At 40.5% G+C, this 23386-nt stretch overlaps 1 protein-coding gene across 6 annotated transcripts in view; it reads left to right on the top strand.

Annotated features, from left to right (window-relative positions):
- The first annotated feature begins 34 nt into the window (after positions 1–34).
- pacs2 (phosphofurin acidic cluster sorting protein 2) overlaps positions 35–23386 on the top strand; it is an 80487-nt gene continuing 57135 nt past the window's right edge. For all 6 annotated transcript variants that reach the window (XM_062979437.1, XM_062979434.1, XM_062979436.1 and 3 more), the window contains exons 1-6: positions 35–192; positions 18059–18146; positions 19169–19258; positions 20354–20479; positions 21378–21540; positions 23097–23170. In XM_062979437.1, coding sequence (XP_062835507.1) covers positions 89–192; positions 18059–18146; positions 19169–19258; positions 20354–20479; positions 21378–21540; positions 23097–23170 — 645 coding nt within the window. In that variant the 5' untranslated portion in view covers positions 35–88. The remainder of the gene's footprint in view (positions 193–18058; positions 18147–19168; positions 19259–20353; positions 20480–21377; positions 21541–23096; positions 23171–23386) is intronic.

Here is a 23386-nt window from a genome sequence, read left to right as displayed (position 1 = left end):
CACAGGCCAGGGGGCGGGGTTTAGCCAAGGGGCGGGCCAGAAGAGACGGAGACAGAGAGAGTTGCCGCTGTTGCTGCCGGCTGCAGGGATGGCGGTCTCCTCCGGCGGGCCGGGCCCCTCCGCCAGCCCCGTGCCCATGAACCTCTTCGCAGCCTGGGAGATGGACGGCTCCAACCCCAGCTGCGTCCCGCGGTGAGTCTGCTGCGAAGGCGGCGTTTGCTCTTCCAGTGAAGCCAAGCCCCCTCGGGCTTTTGTTTACCTGACGGAAAAGGCCCCTGCCCCTTGTGTTCGCCCAAAACAATGCCTCATCCATATTGGGCCTGAGAGCAAGGCGGTGGAAACATCCGCATTATTATGACTATCATATTTAATGGGTTGCTGTGAGTGTTTCGGGCTGTATGACCATCTTCCAGTAGCATTCTCTCCTGACATTTCGCCTGCATCTGTGGCAAGCATCTTCAGAGGTTCTGTTGCTAGTGGGGCAAGTGGATGTAGAATATTCAGGGTGGGGGAAAAGAACCCAGTCTGTTTGAAGCAATTGGCAAACTTGATTCGCATTGAGTAGCCATGCATCTGCAGAGTGAATTAGTGAGGATATTTGCATAGAGGTAGCCTGGCTGTTGTTGCCAGGGAGGCGTTAACTGGCGCTCCATTGCTTGCTGTCTGGAGTTCTCCTGTTTCTGAGTGGTGCTCTTTATATGCTGTCGATGCTGGTGTTTTTTTTTAATACTGGTAACCCGATTTTGTTCGTTTTCATTGTTTCCTCCTTTCTGTTGAAATTGTCCACACGCTTATGGATTTCAGCGGCTTCTCTGTGTAGTCTGACATCTTGGTTGTTAGAGTAGTCCAGCAGTTCTGTGTTCTCAAATAATATTGTGTCCAAGTTGGTTCATCAGGTGCTCTACTATGGCTGACTTCTCTGGTTGAAATGGTCTGCAGTGCCTTTCATGCTTCTTGATTCGTGTTTGGGTGCTGTGTTTGCACAATTAAATCCCAGGGAGACCCTGCAAAAAAACTCCTGAGAACCTCACCTCCTCCAAAGTGAACGGAACCACCTAAACTGGGTTCTACAGACCAATAGATACTCCACCACAGATATCAGAAAAGCTGCAAGACCAAGAACAAGCCATGAGAGGAAAGACAAAGACTACCTAGAGGAAACCGCATAAAAACCTCACAAAGTATAAAATTTTGTGCTGGAATAAAATATACATAAGAGGCAAAAAAAACTAGGTCCTATTAATAAGCAGTTAAAAATCCAGTTGATATTGGAATCAATTTAATGTAGACTTGTCCACAGTTGCATGGTATACGGTAGACTCCTGCAGTGGTTAGGTGATCCCTCTTATTTTTGCTGAACATAGCATTTTTTGAATTTTCTTAATGGGTCTGTAGATTGTAGGTTGTGTTTCTTCATCAGCTTCCCTATGCAGTCAGTGGTTTATTTGTTTATTTAAGATATTTTTACCCTGCCTTTCTCCGCAAGAGAACACAAGGCTGCTTACAACCAAATAAAACATACAGTACAAAAGTTAAAATGTTTTTAAACTCATTGCCACCATCCCCCATATAACCCCCTTCAATATCCAAGAAATTAAACCTTAAAACTCAACCCGGCCCTGAAGCATAAATCTTTAGTTAAAAGCTTTTTTAAATAAGAAGGTCTTTACCTCCTTCTGGAAACTCAACAGTGATGGAGCAGATCTTAGTTCTTCTGGAAGGGAGTTCCAAAGTGCTGGTGCCTGTTCTGACAAGGAGCCTTCCCTGGTTCTACTTAAGAGCATTTTCAAGGGGCCTGTGTGGAGATAGGGGTTGCCCCACAGGACCTCAATGCTCAACCCGGTATGTATAGGGGGACACTGTGTTCCAGGTAACCTGGACTGAAGCTGTATAGAGCTTTATAGGTAAGAACCAGCACTTTGAATTGGTCTCGGAAATGTATGGACAGCAAGTGAAGTTGTCTCAGTAACAGAGTAGTATGCTACTCAGTACCCATTAGACGCCTGATGTATGGTAAGAATACTTTTTCACTAAGTGGATCTTTGTCTTTAATCTTGTGGCTTGTTCTTGGTCTTGCAGCTCTTCTGATCTCTGTCATAGAATACCTATTGGCCTGTAGAATCATAGAATCACAAAGTTGGAAGAGACTTTGTGTGTCATCCAGTCCAACTACCAAGGAGCAGGAAAATTGCATTCAAAGCACTCCTGAAGGATGGCCATCCAGCCTCTGCTTACACACCAGAGCCCAGTTGAGGTGGTTCAGTTCACTGTGGAGGAGGTGGGGTCCGCAGATGCTGTTTGCACAGTCTGCCAAGCTTTAATTGTGCTTCTTGTTTGACCTAGGTGGTTTAGGTGAACTGAACCACCTAAACTGGGCTCTACACGCCAATGGATACTCCACTGCAGACATCAGAAGAGCTGCAAGACCAAGAACAAGCCACGAGAGTAAAGACAAAGATTTATCTAGAGCAGTGGTTCTCAACCTGTGGGTCCCCAGGTGTTTTGACCTGCAGCTCCCAGAAATCCCAGCCAGTTTACCAGCTGTTAGGATTTCTGGGAGTTGAAGGCCAAACTATCTGGGGATCCAAAGGTTGAGAACCGTTGACCTAGAGGAAAAATATTCTTACCATACATCAAGGGAACCACTGATCGCATAGGGAAGCTGATGAAGAAATACAACCTACAAACTATCTACTGACGCACTAAGAAAATCCAACAAATACTGTGTTCAACAAAGGGTAAGAGAGATCTTCTCACTTCTGCAGAAGTCCACATGCAGCTGTGGACAAGTCTACATAGGGACCACCAAACACTGCGCCCAGACATGAATCAAGGAACATGAAAAACACTGCAGACTAATTCAACCAGAGAAGTCAGCTATAGCAGAGCACTTGATGAACCAACCTGGACACAGAATATTATGTGAGAACACAGAAATGCTGGACCACTCTGACAGCCAGTGGAGCTGCTGCAACAGGGGAGCTGTCCGCTTCTGGTAGCCAACCCGTTAGCAACCTGGCTGCAGCTCTTTGGACCAGCTGAGGTTCTCCAAAGACACCCCCAAATCCAGCACATTACAGTAATCCAAACAGGATGTAACTCAGGCATGTATCAACCTGGCCACATTTTCTGTCTCAAGCAATGGTGCAGTTGAAGCACATGTTTAGATGTGTCTGACACAGAGCTGCTTCCTTGGCTTGAGGTAGAAAGGAGTAGTGTTCCTGGGTGTCATCTACATATAGATAGCACCGTACCCCAAAACTCTGGATGACCTCTCCCAGAGGTTTCATGTATGTGAATGCAGGTATCTGGTTCCCAGTTGTATAACAAAAGCAGCACCAAAATGGCTCTCCCCTACTTGATAAATATGCTGCTGACATAAATGTAATTTTCAGTAATCAGGAGTGTGTTGAAGAACAAATAACTTTGACCAGAATTTCCTGGAGGGCTAATATTGCCTTCTAGACTTCTGTAGGTGCCCATCCCAGTGTTAAAAGGAGTATTAATTGAAACTTTCAGTTCAAACCAATTTTAATGGAGTAATTATAAGTCAGAGAACAGAAGCAGGGTTTAATGTTATCTGGGCAGAACTATGTACTGGGTCAAAACTAACAAAATGTATTGTTGACAGTGATAAAAATAAAAGTCTGCCTTCACTGTATAGAAGGTAGAGTCAGTTACACAAATACAGAACTGATTATCTCTGACATGACAGTAAATACGTGGGATGAACATGACTCAGCAATGGTATCTAAAAAGAGTAATTCAAGATTACATCAACAGAAGTACAGTGTGTTTGAAAAAGAACTCCCTAGTTTTAAGTTAAAACACATTAAAACTAGGGAGTTCTTTTTCAAACACCCTGTATAATGTCGAGATTGAAAAAAGTAGGATTCCTCTGTCTTATCCAGACTTCACTTGAAATAATGAAATGTGCCCAGTTCTGAGTACAGGTATCCATCTAAAATGCTTGGGACCAGAAATGTTTTGTATGTTTCCCTTCAGATTTTAGAATGCCTGTATTTGCATATACATATATTCTGATATATATTGGAGACTAAAAGACTAGACTATACATATAAAATGTATATTTATATTTCGTATGCCTTTGATACAGAGAGCCTTAAGGGAATTTTATGCACAATATTTTAATACTTTTGTGCATGAAACAAAATGTGTATATATTGAACCATGAAAAAGGAAAGGTGTCACTATCTCAGCCATCCATATGGACATTTTTTAAAATTCTGGATGCAGGGACACTCAACCTATATCAGATTTTAAGAAACATGGTCACACAGTGGGATATATGGAGAAGAGGCAGCAACAACAGTGATTGCCCTGAAGTCTCATTAGGCAATGCTGTAAGAGTTAGATATTATTAGTGTTGACAAAAAGTAAGACATCTTCAAATGTTTGAAGAGCTCTGACATATTTTGGAAGCAAAGTTATTTTCTTTCAGAAGGTAAAACTGAACCCAGTGGTTTCAAATTGCAAGAAAAACAGATCTAACCAAGCATGACATACAATGTTCTGATGGTACTGTTCTGTTCAACAGTGGAACAGACTGCTTTGCAAGGCCATGGGCTTTCTTTTATTATGGACTTTCACAGCGAAGTTTAGATGGCCGCTCTTGGTTATGTTGATTTCCAGAACTGGCAAGGGGTTAGACTAGGTTCCTTTCCAATTCCATAAACTTGACACAGTATTCTGCCTGCCTGGTAGGTCTTGAAGCAAGTTGTTCTACTTGTGTAATCTCTCTGTGCTGTTTTCCTTGTGGATGAGTTTCCTCTCCTTGCTTGATTATACTTTTAGATTGCCAAATCATTGTATAAGTGAATCAGTGCAGTGGTGGCAGCAGCTCCTCCCCCCCCCCCCCCCCGGGCCTGGAAATATCTTGCATTCTCTGCTTTGTCCTGCCATCACCTTTGGTGGGTTTTGACCTTCCTCCTGAATTCAGAGGACGTAGGTATTGGATGCAATAGCTGACAGGCAGCCAACAGTGCTTACTCCTCAGGGTAGACCGCAGGCAGAGGATATACTATTTGCAGCTGTTATTATATGTTTGGCTAGACAGTAGTTAAAAGCAGCAATTAGGTATTAGCAGCTGTGTGGTGGCTGCTCTTAGTTACTGAATATCTGCTTGTTCAAGTGGCAATGATGACTCGAGACAGTTGATACTACTGACTGCTTACCTACTTTGAGTGAATTAGCTCACCAGACATGTAATCTGTTTATAAAATCATACTGCACTTTATCACTGTCCCTCACTCTATATGCCTAAGCACTTTAGTGAACCATTCCCTTGCTCGTTCCCACTTGCCCAGATTTTACTTATGGACCACTCAGAGTCTTGCACTAGTCACCCTCTGTTGTACATACAATTGATGCTAAGTTTTTAAGAACTGTTATGTGATAGTTACATTTTATTGTTTATTGTCTTAATTATTGTTTTACTGTTTTAACTATTGTTTTTACATAAGCTATGTTGTTGTTGTGTAAGCCGCCCCGAGTCCCTTCAGGGAGATGGTGGCGGGATACAAGAATAAAGTTATTATTATATTACTTTTGCTGTCTGTTAACTGTCTGGATATGGAGTGAGGGAGAAACTGCCACCTCAAGAGGTGATGGCACTGAAGCATAGCACAATATGATGACAGGAAGAGGCCTAAATCTTCTTGTTGTTCAGACTGCATATGTGGCAGATTTTGTGACATGGGCCAGTTCTGGGTTTCCCAAGTACATCAGCTACTGTTTTAGCTGTAAGTCATGCTGTGTTTCCAAATATTAGATCTTTCCGTGGCAAGTCCATGAAATCTAACTTAGTGACCAAGAGTAATTTCAGAATTTTGGGATTACTCTGCTCTCCATTTATTAGGTACCTGCTTGTAATGTCCTATCTGATGTGTGAATTTTAATAATGAGCTAGACATTTACCTCTTCCTTCCAGTTGCTCACAGTTTCAGACAGAGTTGTTTGGCTAAATTTCCCTATGCTTTGGTGAGAAAAGGAAATAATCACCGTAGCTATTAAAAGCAAGGACTACTTTGAAAACAAAAGTTCTGATGTTTCTGCAGAGAATTACTAACTTGAGAATGAAAACCACCCAATCCCTGTAACAGTGTCCACTTTCTATGAATTGCTAAATTAAATGTGCATCTGAAATGCAAGCTGTAGCTCGTGGTTGGTACACTTCATGTCTTCGAAGTAAACATCATTTCTTTTTATGGTTTAGAAATTAAAAATAGAAGTTGCTCTTCTCTTCCTATTCTCTACCCTTTCCTGGAGGGCAGAAATGGCCAGGACTGTACTGCTGAGAGATGATTTTGCGTCCCTGTAAGTTTCACCTTTGAACAAGTAGTGTTCTCTTGGTTTTCTCCTTATTCAGAAATCTTAATTAAAAATGAACTCCAAATCATTTTTCTGCTGATCATTGAATAGTTTTTTCCCCATTGAAGAATGAAATCTCTATGTAGTGGGAAAACCACAAAGTAGGCAAAAATGTGTAAGTTAGGGAATATAAATCTCTTTGCCTAAGATGATCTTCTTCCTGATTCTTGCGTGAGCAGCACAATTCTGTTCAACAGTTATATTGGGTGACCCATGAAGTTTTCTGTGATAAAGATGAAAAGTCTATTATGAAAAATTGGCAACACTCTTAATTGCTGATGAAAGATTACTTCTGTTCCAACATGATCACCTTGTTGCTTACATACTGCTGAAGTGATGGGAGCAGCTTGTTGTGACTTTCAAATAATTTCTGTCTTATGGTGACCCTAAGGCAACCCTATAATAACTTTATTCTTGTACCCAGAAGGGACTCGGGGCGGCTTACATAAGAAAAACAATCCATACATTTAAAATGCAATATAATAACATAGTTATAAAACAACATAACATGACAATTATTAAAACCAAGACATCAATTGCTATGTACAGAGGGTGATTAGTGCAAACTCAGAGTAAAGTCCATGAGTAAAATAGAGACGGGCGGGGGAGGACAAAGAACAGATCACTCTAAAACCTATAAAATGGGGGGCAATATTAAAGTGCAGCACCGTTTGAAAACGAGATCCATGGCTGGTGGCCTCTTCACTCAAAAGCGCACCGGAACATCCATGTTTTTAGACTCCGGTGGAAGGCAGACAACGAAGGAGTCAGTCTAATCTCCCTATCACAAGATTGTCGTCGTAAGATTTCTTCAGGCTCTACCTTTCCCTTCCACTTAAGCTAGGTGAATGTGACTTGCCTAAGGTAGTAACCTTAGGCAGTGGGTTTCCATGACTGAATAGGGTTTGAACCCAGTTCTCTAGAATCATAATCCAATTCTCAGACCAATGTATCATGCTGACTCCATGACTGAAGCTACTACTAATCCAGTTTTGATGGATGCCCAATTTGAGCAGGCAGACAACTTTTGGGAATGTTTAAGGCCAACCATATGCTCTTTAGAGATTGTCTATAATATCTGATTGTCCAGCTCTGTGGGAGAAAGGAAAAACACATGTCATGGTACTTTCCCTTCAACCTGAAATAATGATTATATAGTCTTTCACTGGTTGATTTCTATTGATCTCCAGAGTTATATGTCACATAGTCCTTCTTACTGTGATGTCTAAAACATTTTTCTGAAGGTACTGCATGAAGTAATGTTTTAGAACTGGGTGCAGTTAGTATGCTGATGATATCCATTTCTGTTACGCCTTGTCATCAGTATCATTTGAAGCTGTTCAGGTGCTGGAATGATGCCTGTATTAATGGGCTGGATGAGGACAATAAACTAAAACTGAAAACCTATAAAGAGACTCTGAGGATTGGTAGTTCCAGGTACAAGGACCTGGTAGGAGACCAATGTTGAATGTGATTGCATTGTCTTTGAAGGAGCAAGTATGTAGGTCCTCCTTGATCCATCTTTATCACTAGAAATTCAAGTGACCGTAGTGGCTTAGAATGCTTCTGATTGGTTTTGGTAGGCCACCTGAAACCATCCCTAGTCAAGGATAAACTGGCCACAATAGTTCATGCATAGGTTTTTTTCCCATCCATACCACTAAAATGTGCTAAATGCAGGCTGCTCTTGAGGGTGATAAGTAAGCTACAACTAATACTGTTCAAAACATTCTATGGAGCTCAACAATTATGGATTGATTTGGACTTATTGGATTGTTGGAGTGTGACTCTTCTATTTTCTTTGCTCCTTTGGTTTTGAAGAATGGGTTTTAAATGGTCTGCATTATTTTGTAATCATTTTTATTGTTTTAATGACTTTGCAGCGTTTTAGGATATAGCGCTTGATGCTCAGGTGGCGAAAGTGGCCGGGGAGGGCTTTGGCACAATTAAAACTTGTGCGCCAGCTGCGACCATATCTCGAGAAGTCTGACTTGGCCACAGTGGTCCATGCCCTAGTTACATCCAGATTGGATTACTGTAATGCTCTCCACATGGGGCTGCCCTTGAAGACAGCCCGGAAACTCCAGCTGGTTCAGAGATCGGCAGCCAGGCTCCTAACTTGAGCCAATTACAGGGAGCATACTACACCGCTGTTAAAACAGCTCCATTGGCTGCCGATAAGCTGCTGGTCCCAATTCAAGATGCGGGTCATAACCTATAAAACTCTATACGGCTCAGGACCAACCTATCTCCGTGATTGCATCTCCCCCTATGAACTGGCGCGAGCCTTAAGATCCTCCGGAGGGGCCCTCCTCTCATCCTGCCACTGTGTCAGGCACAGTTGGTGGGGATGAGGGAAAGGACCTTCTCGGTGGTGGCTCCCTGGCTCTGGAATGGCTTCCCTAGAGAGATTAGGTAAGCCTCCACTTTACTCTTATTCTGTAAAGAGCTGAAAACCTGGTGGTTTAAGCAAATTTTTGAATAGAGCCCTTAGACCAGGGGTCCCCAAACTTTTTAAACAGGGGGCCAGTTCACGATCCTTCCGACCGTTGGAGCACCGGACTTTATTTGGCCAACAAGCCATTGAGTCCAATCCCCTTCTGCCTTTGGGCACCAAAAGCACAAGCAAAGCACCCCTGACAGATGGCCTCCCAGCCTCAATGTTAATAATAATAATAATAATAATAATAATAATAATAATAATAATAATAATAATTGGAAGAGAACCCTTGGGTCATTTAGCCCAACCCCCTTCTGCCTTTGTGCCGTGGGGGCCAGAGAAATGGCTTCGATGGGCCGCATGTGGCCTCCGGGCCTTAGTTTGGGGACCCCTGCCTTAGACCCTTCAGCTATGCCTTTTTAAAGCTTTTTATCCACCCTTGCCCACCCGGTATTGGAATACCTGGCACAATTAGCACTTTATAGTTGGCCATTCCTACGGTAAATCTTGACTACTGTATTTGGATTCATTGATGGAGTTCTGTTATTAGGTTTTAAATGGTGGATTATGTGTTTTCTTGATTATTTGCTATGCACATCTGTTATTGAGTCTAATGTTTTAAATTGCTGTATTTTAACTGACTGTATGTTTTTTAATGTTGGAAAGTGCTCAGAGTCCCTTGAGGAGATAGGGCGGTATATAAATAAAGTTTTTATTATGGTTATTATTATTATTATTAGTCAGAGTTGGAAACTGGGGGCCCACAAAGTATAGATATATTTTATCTCAAAGCAAAATAATCCAGTCAGTTTAGTTTGGGATGGACTCAGAACAAAAACGATCCTTTGAGTCCTTCCTTGTGTGTTAAGAGCGAGACTTAACATTGGTTTGAAATAAGTGTGGATGCTGTATTTACGGGTGATTTCAGAGACCATTGAGCTTTCTAACTACAGCATTTGTGATTTAGCAATAGCTGCCTTGGCAAAGCAATTGGTGCTTTTGAGAACAATCATATTCTGTTAGAACTTGTTACAAATAACAAAGAAACATTTGTTGAAACACAAGCAATCTTTGTCTAATGTTGCCAACCCACGTTTTTACATCTAATGTGTGATCAGGTTTAGGATTGTGTAAAAATATTTTCTTTCTTTAACTAGAATGGGGAAAAATTCAAATTTTTAAAGTAAAATATGAAGCATAACCTGAGGAGACAATGAAGTTTCCAAAGCAGTAGTTGCTTGTGGAGTCGAGTATTCTTAAATCCACCAAAACCCATCTTAGGAAAAAAGTGGGATATAAAATCAATAAATAAATGGCCAGTGATTTAACTGAAGGCACAGATTTCTTCAAGCCAGATAGCTTGATATGAAAGCAGGTCTTCTTAAACTGAAAATATGGAAGGAGTGAATAGATTTGTTTTGAAACCAAGCCTAGAGAGCCTAAAAACTTCCCCTCACATCTCAAAATGCAGTGAAGTGATTAATAGCCAGCATCCATAAAGAGATTTAAAGGGTTCTGTTTGCCATTTTGAAGTGAAAAAAAAAGGTTTTAGATTCAAACTTTGGTATAGAGACCAGAGGATAAATTTTGTCCAACATGGTATAAAAAGATACATTATAAATTAAGATCAAAAACAAAACAAACTGCATTTCTCAGAGTCTCTTGTGACAGGTGAATTTTAGCTGAATAGGCCCGAAGCCAACTTAGAAAAAAATTATTTAATCTTCTGGTCAATAATAATTTATAAACATTTTAATTTATAAAAGGTAAACAAAAATAAAACAACTCCCTCCTCAAAACCCACACTAACCCCCCCCCCCTCAAAATGCCCAGATTCCACCCACCCCCTGCCCTTATCCTTACTGGAAAAGTCTGGAAGTCAAATATTCCTGTCATTGTCTTATCCAGAGATTCCTAAAGTTATGTGGACATTTACCCTGGAATTCTTGCTCTTTCAAACAGTCAAACAACCAGTGTGTGAATTCTCTACTGGAACAAAGTGGTACAAAAATCATGATTTCCCTGTCTCTGCTAAAGAGCCCATAGCAGTTTAACAAGCATTCATAGGTGGAAAGCTTGGTTTGTTGAAAGTATGAAATTCCAACCTACGTTTTCATGCCCTTTTCTGCATATAGTACAATGGGCACCTTAGATCCTTTAAAGAAACTGCTGATGTAGATGATTTTCTGTTGGCAGTGTACTCTTTTGAGACAGCCTCAGGAAGAAGCGTGAACAGCCTGGTAAGTGGCAGTAGAATGCTTTCTTTCTTTTTAGTGGGTTGGTCAGAGAAGTGCAGGAAAGGAGACAAAGTACAAAAAGCAGTCACCATTGCTGCAGGGAACACAAACATCTTTTATTCATATGCCTACAAGACTGTTTACTAAGGGTTTCAGCTGTAACGAGCATATTCTATCCCCCTTCCCTGATTTGACATATGTGGACAATATGGTCTGACTCTTGACGTCCAAATGTATGCTTCTTCTTTTTGCGGTTAATACCATTAATAAATGAAGAATAGGGTTGTTGTATGTTTTCCGGGTTATATGGCCATGTTCCAGAAGTATTCTCTCCTGACGTTTCACCCACATCTATGGCAGGCATCCTCGGAGGTAGTGAGGTATGGAGAAACTAAGCAAGGAAAATATCTATATATATAAAATGATAAAGTTGTTTGCGCAGTGACTATAACAACAAAACTAAACATCCCAGAAATACGAAATTTGGCAACACAATGCAAAAGGCTTGCCTCCAGGTTACAACAACACAACCACACCACAAAACCACAATCCAAACCCACAAAACTCACAACAACGCATCATGTGATAACAACACAACTAAACGCCCCAGAAATACAAAACTTGGCAACACAATGCAAAAGCCTTCCCTCCAGGTTGTAACAACACAACCACACCACAAAACCACAATCCAGACCCATAAAACTCACAACAACGCATCGTGACTATAACAACACAACTAAACGCCCCAGAAATACGAAACTTGGCACACAACTAAACACCCCAGAAATATAAAACTTGACAACACAACGCAAAAGCCTTGCCTCCCGGTTGTAACAACACAACCACACCACAAAACCACAATCTGGACCCACAAAACTCACAACAATGCATCGTGACTATAACAACACAACTAAACGCCCCAGAAATACGAAACTTGGCACACAACTAAACGCCCCAGAAATACAAAACTTGGCAACACAACACAAAAGCATTCCCTCCCGATTGTAACAACACAACCACACCACAAAACCACAATCCGGACCCACAAAACTCACAACAAAGCATCGTGACTATAACAACACAACTAAACGCCCCAGAAATACGAAACTTGGCAACACCACACAAAAGCATTCCCTCCCGATTGTAACAACACAACCACACCACAAAACCACAATCCGGACCCACAAAACTCACAACAAAGCATCGTGACTATAACAACACAACTAAACGCCCCAGAAATACGAAACTTGGCACACAACTAAACGCCCCAGAAATACAAAACTTGGCAACACAACACAAAAGCATTCCCTCCCGATTGTAACAACACAACCACACCACAAAACCACAATCCGGACCCACAAAACTCACAACAAAGCATCATGACTATAACAACACAACTAAACGCCCCAGAAATACGAAACTTGGCAACACAACACAAAAGCATTCCCTCCCGATTGTAACAACACAACCACACCACAAAACCACAATCCGGACCCACAAAACTCACAACAAAGCATCGTGACTATAACAACACAACTAAACGCCCCAGAAATACGAAACTTGGCAACACAACACAAAAGCATTCCCTCCCGATTGTAACAACACAACCACACCACAAAACCACAATCAGGACCCACAAAACTCACAACAAAGCATCGTGACTATAACAACACAACTAAACGCCCCAGAAATACAAAACTTGGCACACAACTAAACGCCCCATAAATACAAAACTTGGCAACACAACACAAAAGCCTTGCCTCTCAGTTGTAACAACACAACCACACCACAAAACCACAATCCGGACCCACAAAACTCACAACAACGCATTGTGACTATAACAAATACATAATTTGACAACACAACTCATCCACCTCCCCAATCCCTACATTCACACTTGGCCTCCAAAAAAACAATTACAATAATAACAATGACAACAACAACAACAACAACAACAAGAATCAACACCATCACAGGCAAGAAACAGCCAGGCACTGAGGCTGAGAGGCCAGTCAGTGCTACACTGGGCCTCCAAAAAACCATACAGTAGCATCTAACTTATCCAACCTTCATGACCACTACAACAACAACAATAATAATAAACACCTACACAGGCAAAACAAAAAAAGGCTATTATACCACAATAAAAATATAAACCGCACTCAGCAGAATCAGACATTACAATTAGCAACAAACCAAAGACAACAGGGATCTCAAGCAATTATCAATCAACACAAAAATTGAAGAAGGTAACAGACTTCAAATACTACTACTAATGTGAGTATAAAGAAGGTGGAGGTCACAGCATAAATACAACCTAATGTAGACTGACCAACACCACCATATGGAAATGGTGGAAAATCCAGGGTGAGAGAAGAACTCTTGTCAATTGGAGGCTAGTGTGAATGTTGTAATTAATCACCTTAATTAGTATTGAATAGCTTCATCTCCTGGCTTCTTCCTGCCTGGGGGAATCCTCTGTTCAGAGACGTTAGCTGCCCCTGATTGATTCATGTCTGGAACTCCTCTGTTTTCAGAGTGTTGCTTCTTATTTACTGTTCTGATTTTTGAGTTTTTTAAATACTGGTAGCCAGATTTTGTTCAATTTCATGGTTTCCTCCTTTCTATTGAAGTTTTCCACATGCTTGTGGATTTCTGAGGATGCCTGCCATAGATGTGGGCGAAATGTCAGGAGAGAATACTTCTGGAACATGGCCATACAGCCCAGAAAACATACATCAACCCTGTGATCCCGGCCAGGAAAGCCTTCGACAACAAAATGAGGAATAATTCACATCAATAAAGGAAAGATGGTGTAGCCGGTTAAACCACTGAGCTGCTGAACTTGCTGATTGAAAGGTTGGCAGTTTGAATCTGGGGAATGGAGTGAGCTCCCGCTATTAGCCTCGGCTTCTGCCAACCTGGCAGTTTGAAAACATGCAAATGTGGGTTGATTACCCTGTTTCCCCTAAAATAAGACATCCCCAGAAAATAAGACCTAGTAGAGGTTTTATTGAATTGCTAAATATAAGGCCTCCCCTGAAAGTAAGACCTAGCAAAGTCTTTGTTTGGAATTATGCCCGCCGAACAGAACACCAGAGCATGCAGGATTGGTAAATGTACGTACCATAAAGTGTTGGTAGAAATATTGGTAGTAACAAGAAATTCTTGATAGGATTCACAGTTTGTCTGGTTATGCTGGTTTGTGATGACAACTACTGTACAGTATATAATAAATGTTCAATTTTTTGTTCAACAATAAATGTGAATTCTTCTTCATGGAAAAATAAGACATCCCCTGAAAATAAGACCTAGAGCATCTTTGGGAGCAAAAATTAATATAAGACACTGTCTTATTTTCAGGGAAACACGGTAATAGGTACCGCTTCTGCGGGAAGGTAACAGTGCTTCATGCAGTCATGCTGGCCACATGACCTAGCAAGTGTCTATGGATAACACCGGCTTTTCGGCTTAGAAATGGAGATGAGCTCCAACCCCCAGAGTCGGATATGACTGGACTTAATGTCAGGGGAAAACCTTTACCTTTACCTAAAGGAAAGCATATGATTACACCTCTTTCAGCAGCTTACAACCTGCAACTTTTTGTATTTTCTTTTATTCTTTGTAATCCTTTATTTAACTATTTCATACTTTTGTTTCTTGAAGCTTTCTAGACTTGTGTTCATTTCTTCCCCCTTTCATGTGCTCCTTTTAAGAAGTGTTCTTGCTCAGACAGTATATGTTTAGGGTTTAATGGAGACTTCAATAGATATAGAATTGTAAGATTTTACAGTAGGTTCATTAGACATGGTATACAGTCGCCAATGAACTTTCTTCAACGCCTTTGGGCACTTAGGCGTAGTCCAGGTCTACGGACAACTGGATGCTGCTTCTTTTGAAAAAAAAAAGGCATAGATCATGGATGTGAGGTGTAAACTAGTTGATTGGCCAGGTTGTTTTTGTTTTTTAAAATATAAATCACTTGGTGTGCTGGTGGATGCCACATGGCAGTTGACACACTTCTTGATATCAGCAATTGGCCCTTATGTCCTAAGTGTTTCAAGATCTCTACCGAGTTACACAGGCTTGTAACTTGTTACAGAAAGTACAATCCATGTGGGTACCAGTTCCGTATGGTGGTCTGGGTGAGGGCTCTGTAATTGTTGCAAAGATCAAGTTACTTGTACTGTATTTCTATTTCACAAAAAGACAGGGACTTCATCAGAGAGGTTGAAATTGCGAGGTAGGTTTTTCCAGAGAGTGCTACAGAGGGATAGAAAAAAATGTGACTTGTAGGAATTGGTGTCCCAGGTTGACTGTATAGCCTTATATGGTTGGCGCATGGGGTAGGAGCTGTTCATCCTCCTTTTTATCAAAGACACCTGCAAAGTCTTGATATTTGATTGGCAATTTGACAAGAGTTTCCACTGGTGCTGAATCATTTGCAGCATGCACCTGTTCTGGCTAACAATGCCCCTAGCAAAACTCATATGTGAAGAACACCTCCCTCCTGGGCTAGGGGATGTGAGGTTGTCAACAAATTGACAACTCTGAGTTCTTGTTAACCTTTCCCATTGACTTCAGATGACATTGATTATTGTGACGTCTCACAGCTTAATAGCCATGGAGCTCAACAGAAATGACACAGTATCACTTTCTCCAACAGATGTAGAATTCTGGACCAGAACCATTGTAACTTCATTGCTTCCTTACTCTTTAAGTTTATGTAAGAAGGTAGTATGGATTGAAGGTACTAAAAGTTGCTGATAAATTTTAAGGAAGCCAGTAAAGTGTTCTTCTCGTGTTTCCTCAAGACCAAGTCATTTTGTAAAATTGCCAGACTGTTTTAGTCCCAAAATGTGGCCTGCAGCTAGACAGCAGGAGGTGATAGATTAAAATTGGAGATTGAAGGGTATTTCAGCAAGCCTCTCCCATTTTTGCTTTGCACATTTGGCAGCTAACATCATCTTAGCAATTCATTGCACAAAGCACAGACCTTAAATTTAACCTTGGGCAATAAAGAACGTTATTCTTGAAAATGCCTGTCATTGTGACATTGCATAGATTTAAAGTGTGATACCATGTCATTGCCTCATTCTATCCCCAAGGACTGGTGTGCATGTGTTTGGGGGGCGGGTACTTTTGGAGTCGGTTTCATATCTCAGATGATCCTTTGATGGGCCTCCTCTATTTTAATGGAGTCTATTAGCTTCAGATGCTAGTGAAGTTCTACTTACAGTACAACTCCCTTACCTGCAAAATCTAAATATGCAGTTTGACTTTTGTACAGTTTTACTTTTGAATGCAGCGTCTCCTGTACAATTTACATTCTCTTCTAGGTACAGTAATCACTCTTCCCATTTAAAAAAGGGTTTGCTGTTATCTGAAGTTGTATGTATCCTCATGAAGTCCAGGAATGTGTCCTCTGCAGATAGGGAGGTTGTATTGTTCTTCTTTATGGTTGTTTGCCTTTTTACTTTCCCACCATTCCTCAGAATGATATTATACTGAGTGGCTTGATGTGATGCTAAAATGGCAATTCGATCTATCTTACAAGGGCTTTTTAGGCTGCTTTGTTGGGAGCATTTTCAAGACATCCCATCTGAGATCCGCATTTCACAGTGGATCTAACAGGAACCTAATGATAAAGTGTTGCTGATGACTTCTCTGGGTGCTTTCCATGTGTAATTTTGGATGTAGTTGAAGATATGACTTGACCTCCAAAGATAGAGAATTTCAAACCTTTACCATTCTGTAGAATTGCATTATATCATCCATTTTCACCTTCAGTTTTATGAATGTTAATAAAGAGAGGCTTGCCAGGAAGTAAAAGTATTGGCAGTCTAGGCAAAAAAATGGATCCCGGTAGAATCTCAAGGAGCTTGCACAGCTCTCAGCAGTTCTTTATGATGACTGCTAATATTGGTCACAACTGATCAGATGCATAATGCCTGTCTGGACTTCTTGCATTGCAGTGAAATTCGCAGTTCCCAATTTAGGCTGAATAAAGCCACCCCCACCTCCCCAGTCAGTGGCAAATTTATCCCTATAATCCAGATGTTACCCTGGAGAGTGATAGTCCAGATTCAGGAACCACTGTAACAAAGGAGTTGGTGTGTAATAGGATGGGGCAGGAAAGGGACGCAGGTCAAATGCACTTCCACTGTGAAGTTAATTAGAATACTACAAATCATTAGTATCTCAGCTTTTGGGGGAGTAAGCTGAACTTGCTGACCGAAAGGTTAGCAGTTTGAATCGGAGGAGCAAGGTGAGCTCTGTCAAACCACTCTGCAAATCAATCTTTACGAGCGTTTTACTAACCGTGGCTTGACAAGCTCCTGCTGTTAGCCCCAGCTTCTGCCAACCTAGCAGTTCGAAAACATGTAAAATGTGAGTAGATCAATAGGTACAACTCTGGTGGGAAGGTAACGACACTCCATGCAGTCATGCCGGCCACATGACCTAGGAGGTGTCTACGGACAACGCTGGCTCTTTGGCTTAGAAATGGAGATGGGCACCACCCCCCAGGGTCAGACACAACTATACAATGTCAGGGGAAAACCTTTACTTTTACTTTAATCCTAAAACTGTTATTCAACAATAATGATATATTTTTTCTTATATACTTTTCTTATATGTTTATTTGTTTGTTTGTTTTTTAAAAAAAATAGTATCACAAGAATGTTTAGGGTGCAGTGAGGCGACCAAACCAAGTGTCTTGAGCACAGTGGAAAAGTCAAGGAATAAAAATTAATAAAAATTCTAGTTTTTATCTTGTTAAGATAAATAACCTTGCAAGGTATTCTATATAATCTTTTGGAGAGCTAGTTTCTCTAGAATCTTTAGAGAAGTCCTGATTTTCACACCAAGGAAGTGACGCTAAAGGCTAATGTTCATAGATCAGGAGTTAAATATTGTAGAATATGAAAAAACAATTTGTAATAAGTCAATTTCAGAATAACTGAATACAGATATTTGCTTTAATTTGCAGGTTGTGCAGCTTGACTTTGAAGAAACTGGTAGTGTTGAGAGAATTGGATAAGGATCTGATTTCTGTCGTGATTGCTGTCAAAATGCAGGTAATATGAAATTGGCTTAATCAAAATATATGGTACTAATCAATGTGTAAGAAACTTAGAAATGAACTTTTTTGTTAATGGCAAAGGTTGGGCAATCTTAAAGACACAAAAGAGAGGCTTGGGTGTGTGCTTGATCTGAACCCACAAGAACCTTAAGATCTTCTGGAGAGGCCCTGCTCTCAGTCCCACCCGCCTCACAGGCACGGCTGGTGGGGACGAGAGACAGGGCCTTCTCGGTGGTGGCTCCCCGGCTGTGGAACTCCCTCCCCAGTGACATTTGGCAGGCCCCATCCCTTTTGGGGTTCAGAAAAAAACTGAAGACCTGGCTATGTACGCAGGCATTTGAAGAATAAGCATGTGTTGGCTTCGACGTGGTCTGAATTACGGCTCTTGTATAAGGTCTGGTGGATGAATGGCATAAGCACTTTGCATTGTTTTAAACTTTGTATATTGTATTTTATGACTATTTTATGACTGTTTTAACTGTTTTAATTGTTTTAGTTTATTGTATATCAGTGTAACGGCATCAATTGCCACTTGTAAGCCGCCCTGAGTCCCCTCGGGTGAGAAGGGCGGGGTATAAATAATTGAAATAAATAAATAAATAATAAAAATATGCAGATACTTTTGATTTATCAAATTTATTTTTAAGTAGCTGATGTTGAAAGTTATTGACTTCAATTGTTTTTTGTTAAAGGGCTAGCAAACATAAAAGAAGATATATCAGAGCTTTTTGCAGTTATAACTCAGTTTGAATGTCTCTGAAAAACAAAAGGAGCCCTCTTGATCATATACCTTTTATTATCTACATCTTTGTATATACACTACTATATGTTTTTCTAAGGAAAAAGTTGTGTTGTGTGTAGAGCTGCATATCCAATACAATTTGTTGAACACATTAAAGAAGATGTGCATTGGAAGGAACATTCTCACAGAGGGAAATCAATTGATAATCTGTTAACTCAATTTGTGCATTAATCTATTGAAGCATGTAAACATATTTATAACCATTTTCTGTGCAGGGTTCAAAGAGAATATTGCGCTCTCATGAAATTATGCTGCACCCTGGTGGTCGCATAGAAACAGAACTTGCACTCACGTTTTCTCTACAGGTAATGTAAGAAATACTTTTACCTGCTTGCTTTTTTCTGTAGAGATATCTATGTACAGTTTTGGGTAGTACATAGTATATGTATATTTATTTTAACTTCATTCAGTGCTCGTAATTTCTCTGTAATAAGAACAAGTGTGAGAAATCATTAGAATAAGAGTGAGAAAGAAAAAAATTGTGTCCTGCATCCTGGCCTTATACTTTGGTCCCAAAATGCCCAAAGTATATGGGTATTATTATTATTACTATTATTAAATTCAGTCCCTCTGATTCTCACTATCTGTCCTCTAGACTAGAAGGTGATTATGTACTTGGGTCTAGACTGAATCTTTTTCAGCAGAAGACCTCACTGAAGATCCTTGGGCAGGCTTGTATATCTAGTCATGCTTGGTGTGTGCTCAGGTAGAGAGGAGCTGCAGTGGTGCAGTGGGTTAACCCTTGTGCCAGCTGGACTGCTGACCTGAAGGCTGGGTTGCTGATCTGAAGGTTGCCGGTTCGAATCCACGAGACGGGATGAGTTTCCGTCTGCCAGCTCTAGCTTGTGGGGACATGAGAGGAGCCTGCCAGCAGGATGGTAACACATCTGGGCGTCCCCTGGGCAACATCTCTGTAGACAGCTAATTCTCTCACACCAGAAGCAACTTGCAGTGTGTTCTCAAGCCACTTCTGACATGATAAAAAAATTGCAGAGAGGAAGTTTTCTTTGTCTTTTGGGCGTTCTCATGCCCATATCAGTGTCATCTTACTGTTTAAATGAAAATAGGTTAGCCATATGAATCTATTTTGTTTCCTGAATGCCCAAGCCTTTATGTTACATACTTTACCTAAGCAAAACATTTCAGAAGTGTATGTAGCATGATAAACAGGTAAATCTCTGCAATAACAGTGCCGTAATCTTAATTTTCCTTGAAACCCTTCTCAAAATGGTGACAGCAAGGATGACAATGAAGATAACAATATGTTTGGGAGGGGGCAGCCCACAAGGGAGGCTGGAGGGAATTGCCCTGGTTTCTATTATAGCTAATGTGCCTAGAAAATTTACAGAAGTTATTTTCTATGTACATGGTAGTACAATATTGAAATGTTTCAACTGCAGTATCCCCATTTCTTGAAAAGAGAAGGCAATAAACTTCAGATAATGCTGCAGAGGAGGAAACGGTACAAAAACAGAACAATTCTTGGCTACAAAACTTTGGCCGTGGGATCTGTCAATATGGTGGAGGTAAGTTCACTTCTATTTAGTACATGATTGGTCATTTTGTAAATGGAGATCTCAGCATAAATTAAGGTTATTAAAGCTGAACCAAGCTATTGGAGATGAGTTGCAGTCAAATAATACCTGGTGGGGCCACAAACTCTGATTGTAAGATTTGCCTGTAGTAGATTTGCCTATATGTTTTCATGTACTGTAAGAAGAATTTCAGGTATTTAGCGTGTCATCTTGCATGAAAAGTAGGCCTCCTGAAGTTGAAGATACAACTGTTAACAGTTTGCTTTGTGCTCTCTCTGCTTGTGATGTACTCAGGTCACAAATGCTTTGGAATGATGTCAAAATCCACTGTGTATAAGCAGGGATCAGTAAGCTTCTCTGTTCTTCCTACCCCCAGCCAGGCATTACTCTTCATTTGGCTGTTAGGAGTATGTGGCTCATGACAAAGGTGCAGGTCTGTAGCCCCAATATATTCTCCCCTAAAGAGACACCTCTGTCCCCAAATGTATGCAGTTATAGAGATATTTGCACCCTTTTCCTACATTATGCACCTCCCCAGGGTACATCAATTTCATCTCATGTCTTCTTTTGTCCAGTGCCAATCTGCTTCAGAGAGGGCAAGGAGTGAGCTGAATGAATTTTATCAAAAGCCTTGAATAGCTCATATGTATTGTAAATCACATGTGTTGATTGCATTATTGTAAATTGTTTACTGGGGTGCTGTGAACATGGAAAAGCTGCTTGTTAACTTCCTTTAATTAATAATTACTTCGATAAAGGAAGAGAGCCAAGCAACTTTTCTATAAGAAAGAGGGTGTTTCTTTGAATTCCTTGACTGTACAGTTCAGAAGAAATTGTATTTTGACACACAAAATTTGATTGGAGTGCATGTGTATGTCTCCCATTCTAGGTATTGCAACATCCAACAGAAGGAGGCCAGGTTTTGAGCCTTTTCAGCAGCATCAAGGAAATGACAGTCAAAATAGCAGAACTATGGATTTTCTCATTGTCCAGTCAGCCAATAGACCAAGAGGATAGTGCAGTACATCTGAGCCAGAAAACTAAGACTACAGGTAATTTTAGAACACTTAAGTATTCATAATCTGTTTTCTGCATATATTAAGTGCCAAATGATGATGAGGTGTTGGTGATGAAGCCTCAAGAACAATTTGTTGAACTGGTCTGGGATGCTATCTGTGGGGTTTTTCAGGATCTTGTTCTGCCCCTTCTACTCTGGTCCTCTTCTGCTATATCACCTTTGTTTTAGGTGCCTTCTACATGGCCATATAAAATATAGATTGTCTGCTTTGAATTGGATTATACGGCAGTGTAGACTCATACGAGGGTTGAATGAAAAGTAATGCCTCCATCTTCATAACTCCTCAACAGATGGCAGTACTGGTATGTGGCAGGTACTGGCTTGTTCAGTAGACTCTCCTCTACAGTTCCATTTGATGTGAGTACTGTGCGAGTAAGTTTAAAGATGTTGAGGTGGGAACATCTGACTTGAGTGACAAACAAAGAGTTGGATCTTCCGATAGCCAAGCAAAGCAATAATGTGACCCACACGTTCTTGTGAAATGCCAATTATGCTTGAAATTTCTTTCTGAGTGACAAGACGATCGTCCTGAATCAATCTGTCAACCTTTCGCTTGTGAAACTCAGTGGTTGTTGTCACAGGACGTCCAATTCTTTGTCACGCAAGTCAGATGTTCCCACCTCAACATCTTTAAGCTTACTCGCCCAACGACGCACAGTATTCACATCAACACAATCACCATAAACAGTTTACATTCTCTGATGAATCTCCTTTGGGGTGACACCTTCTGCTGTCAAGAATTCAATGACTGCACATTGCTTAAGTCGCATTGACCGACCGTTCCATACTTCACACTTTAACAACACAGCCGTTAAATGCTAAGGCTTCCAGTTGTGAACTACAGTTGTGAACAACCTTGAATGTATGGAGGCCACTAGTCACCTAGTTTTGGGCACACTTTAAGAAAGGCCATTTGCTAGTAAACGGGGGGGGGGGGGGGGGGTTGAGAAGCCATATTGCCAGACTTGCATGCCCAAGGGGAAAAATAGTGGTGGTCAGTAAAGCATGACTTTTGAAAATTAAAAATACGGATTTTAAAAAGACTACGAAAACCTTGCTGGCCATCTCTTATATTGCTTTCTGAATATGGTTTAAGTAAGATAAGGAAACAGTTCGCTAAATATTTTCTGTGTGTTTTCAATACAGTAATACAAAGATAAATATTCTGCTGAATTGCAAAACTTGGGGGACATCCTAGATTTTTGAGAAAGTATAAAGCTTTTCATATTTCATTGCCTCTTGGGAAAGGAAATAGCATAAAAGATTAATTATTCAAATTAATATTTTAAATTATTATGTTCTTTATACTCACAGATCTGTGTGTAAAGAGCCAACTGTATTGAAGGTGTATATAAAATATAATGGTAAAAATAATTTTTCCTCAAGAAATTCATGGATCACCTACATGCTTTTATCGTAGCATGTAGGCTTTCTGATTGCTTTTTAATGATATATTTGAACTCCTGGGAAGTGGGTTGTTATTGTTCAATAAAAGTGTGATTCAATTACTTCTGTGTTTGTCTTTTACAGATAACTATTCCGAAGAGGAATATGAAAGCTTCTCTTCAGAACAAGAAGCTAGTGATGATGCTGTTCAGGGACAGGTATCATATAAATTCCTTCTACAAACTTTTTGTCTGGATAAGCATTTTTAACTTGGTGGCAATAATAATAATAATAATAATAATAATAATAATAATAATAATAATAATATACCCTACCTTTCTCCTTGTGGGGACTCAAGGGAGCCATAAGGTCACAAATGTAAGACTATTGTTGATTGGTTATTTTATTCACTTATTTAAACATTTATTTGCTGT

This window comes from Anolis carolinensis, chromosome 4 (assembly GCF_035594765.1).
Source record: "Anolis carolinensis isolate JA03-04 chromosome 4, rAnoCar3.1.pri, whole genome shotgun sequence".
Lineage (NCBI taxonomy): Eukaryota > Metazoa > Chordata > Lepidosauria > Squamata > Dactyloidae > Anolis > Anolis carolinensis.
The sequence above is the reverse complement of the archived record's forward strand: the minus strand, read 5'-3'. Positions and strand labels throughout refer to the sequence as shown.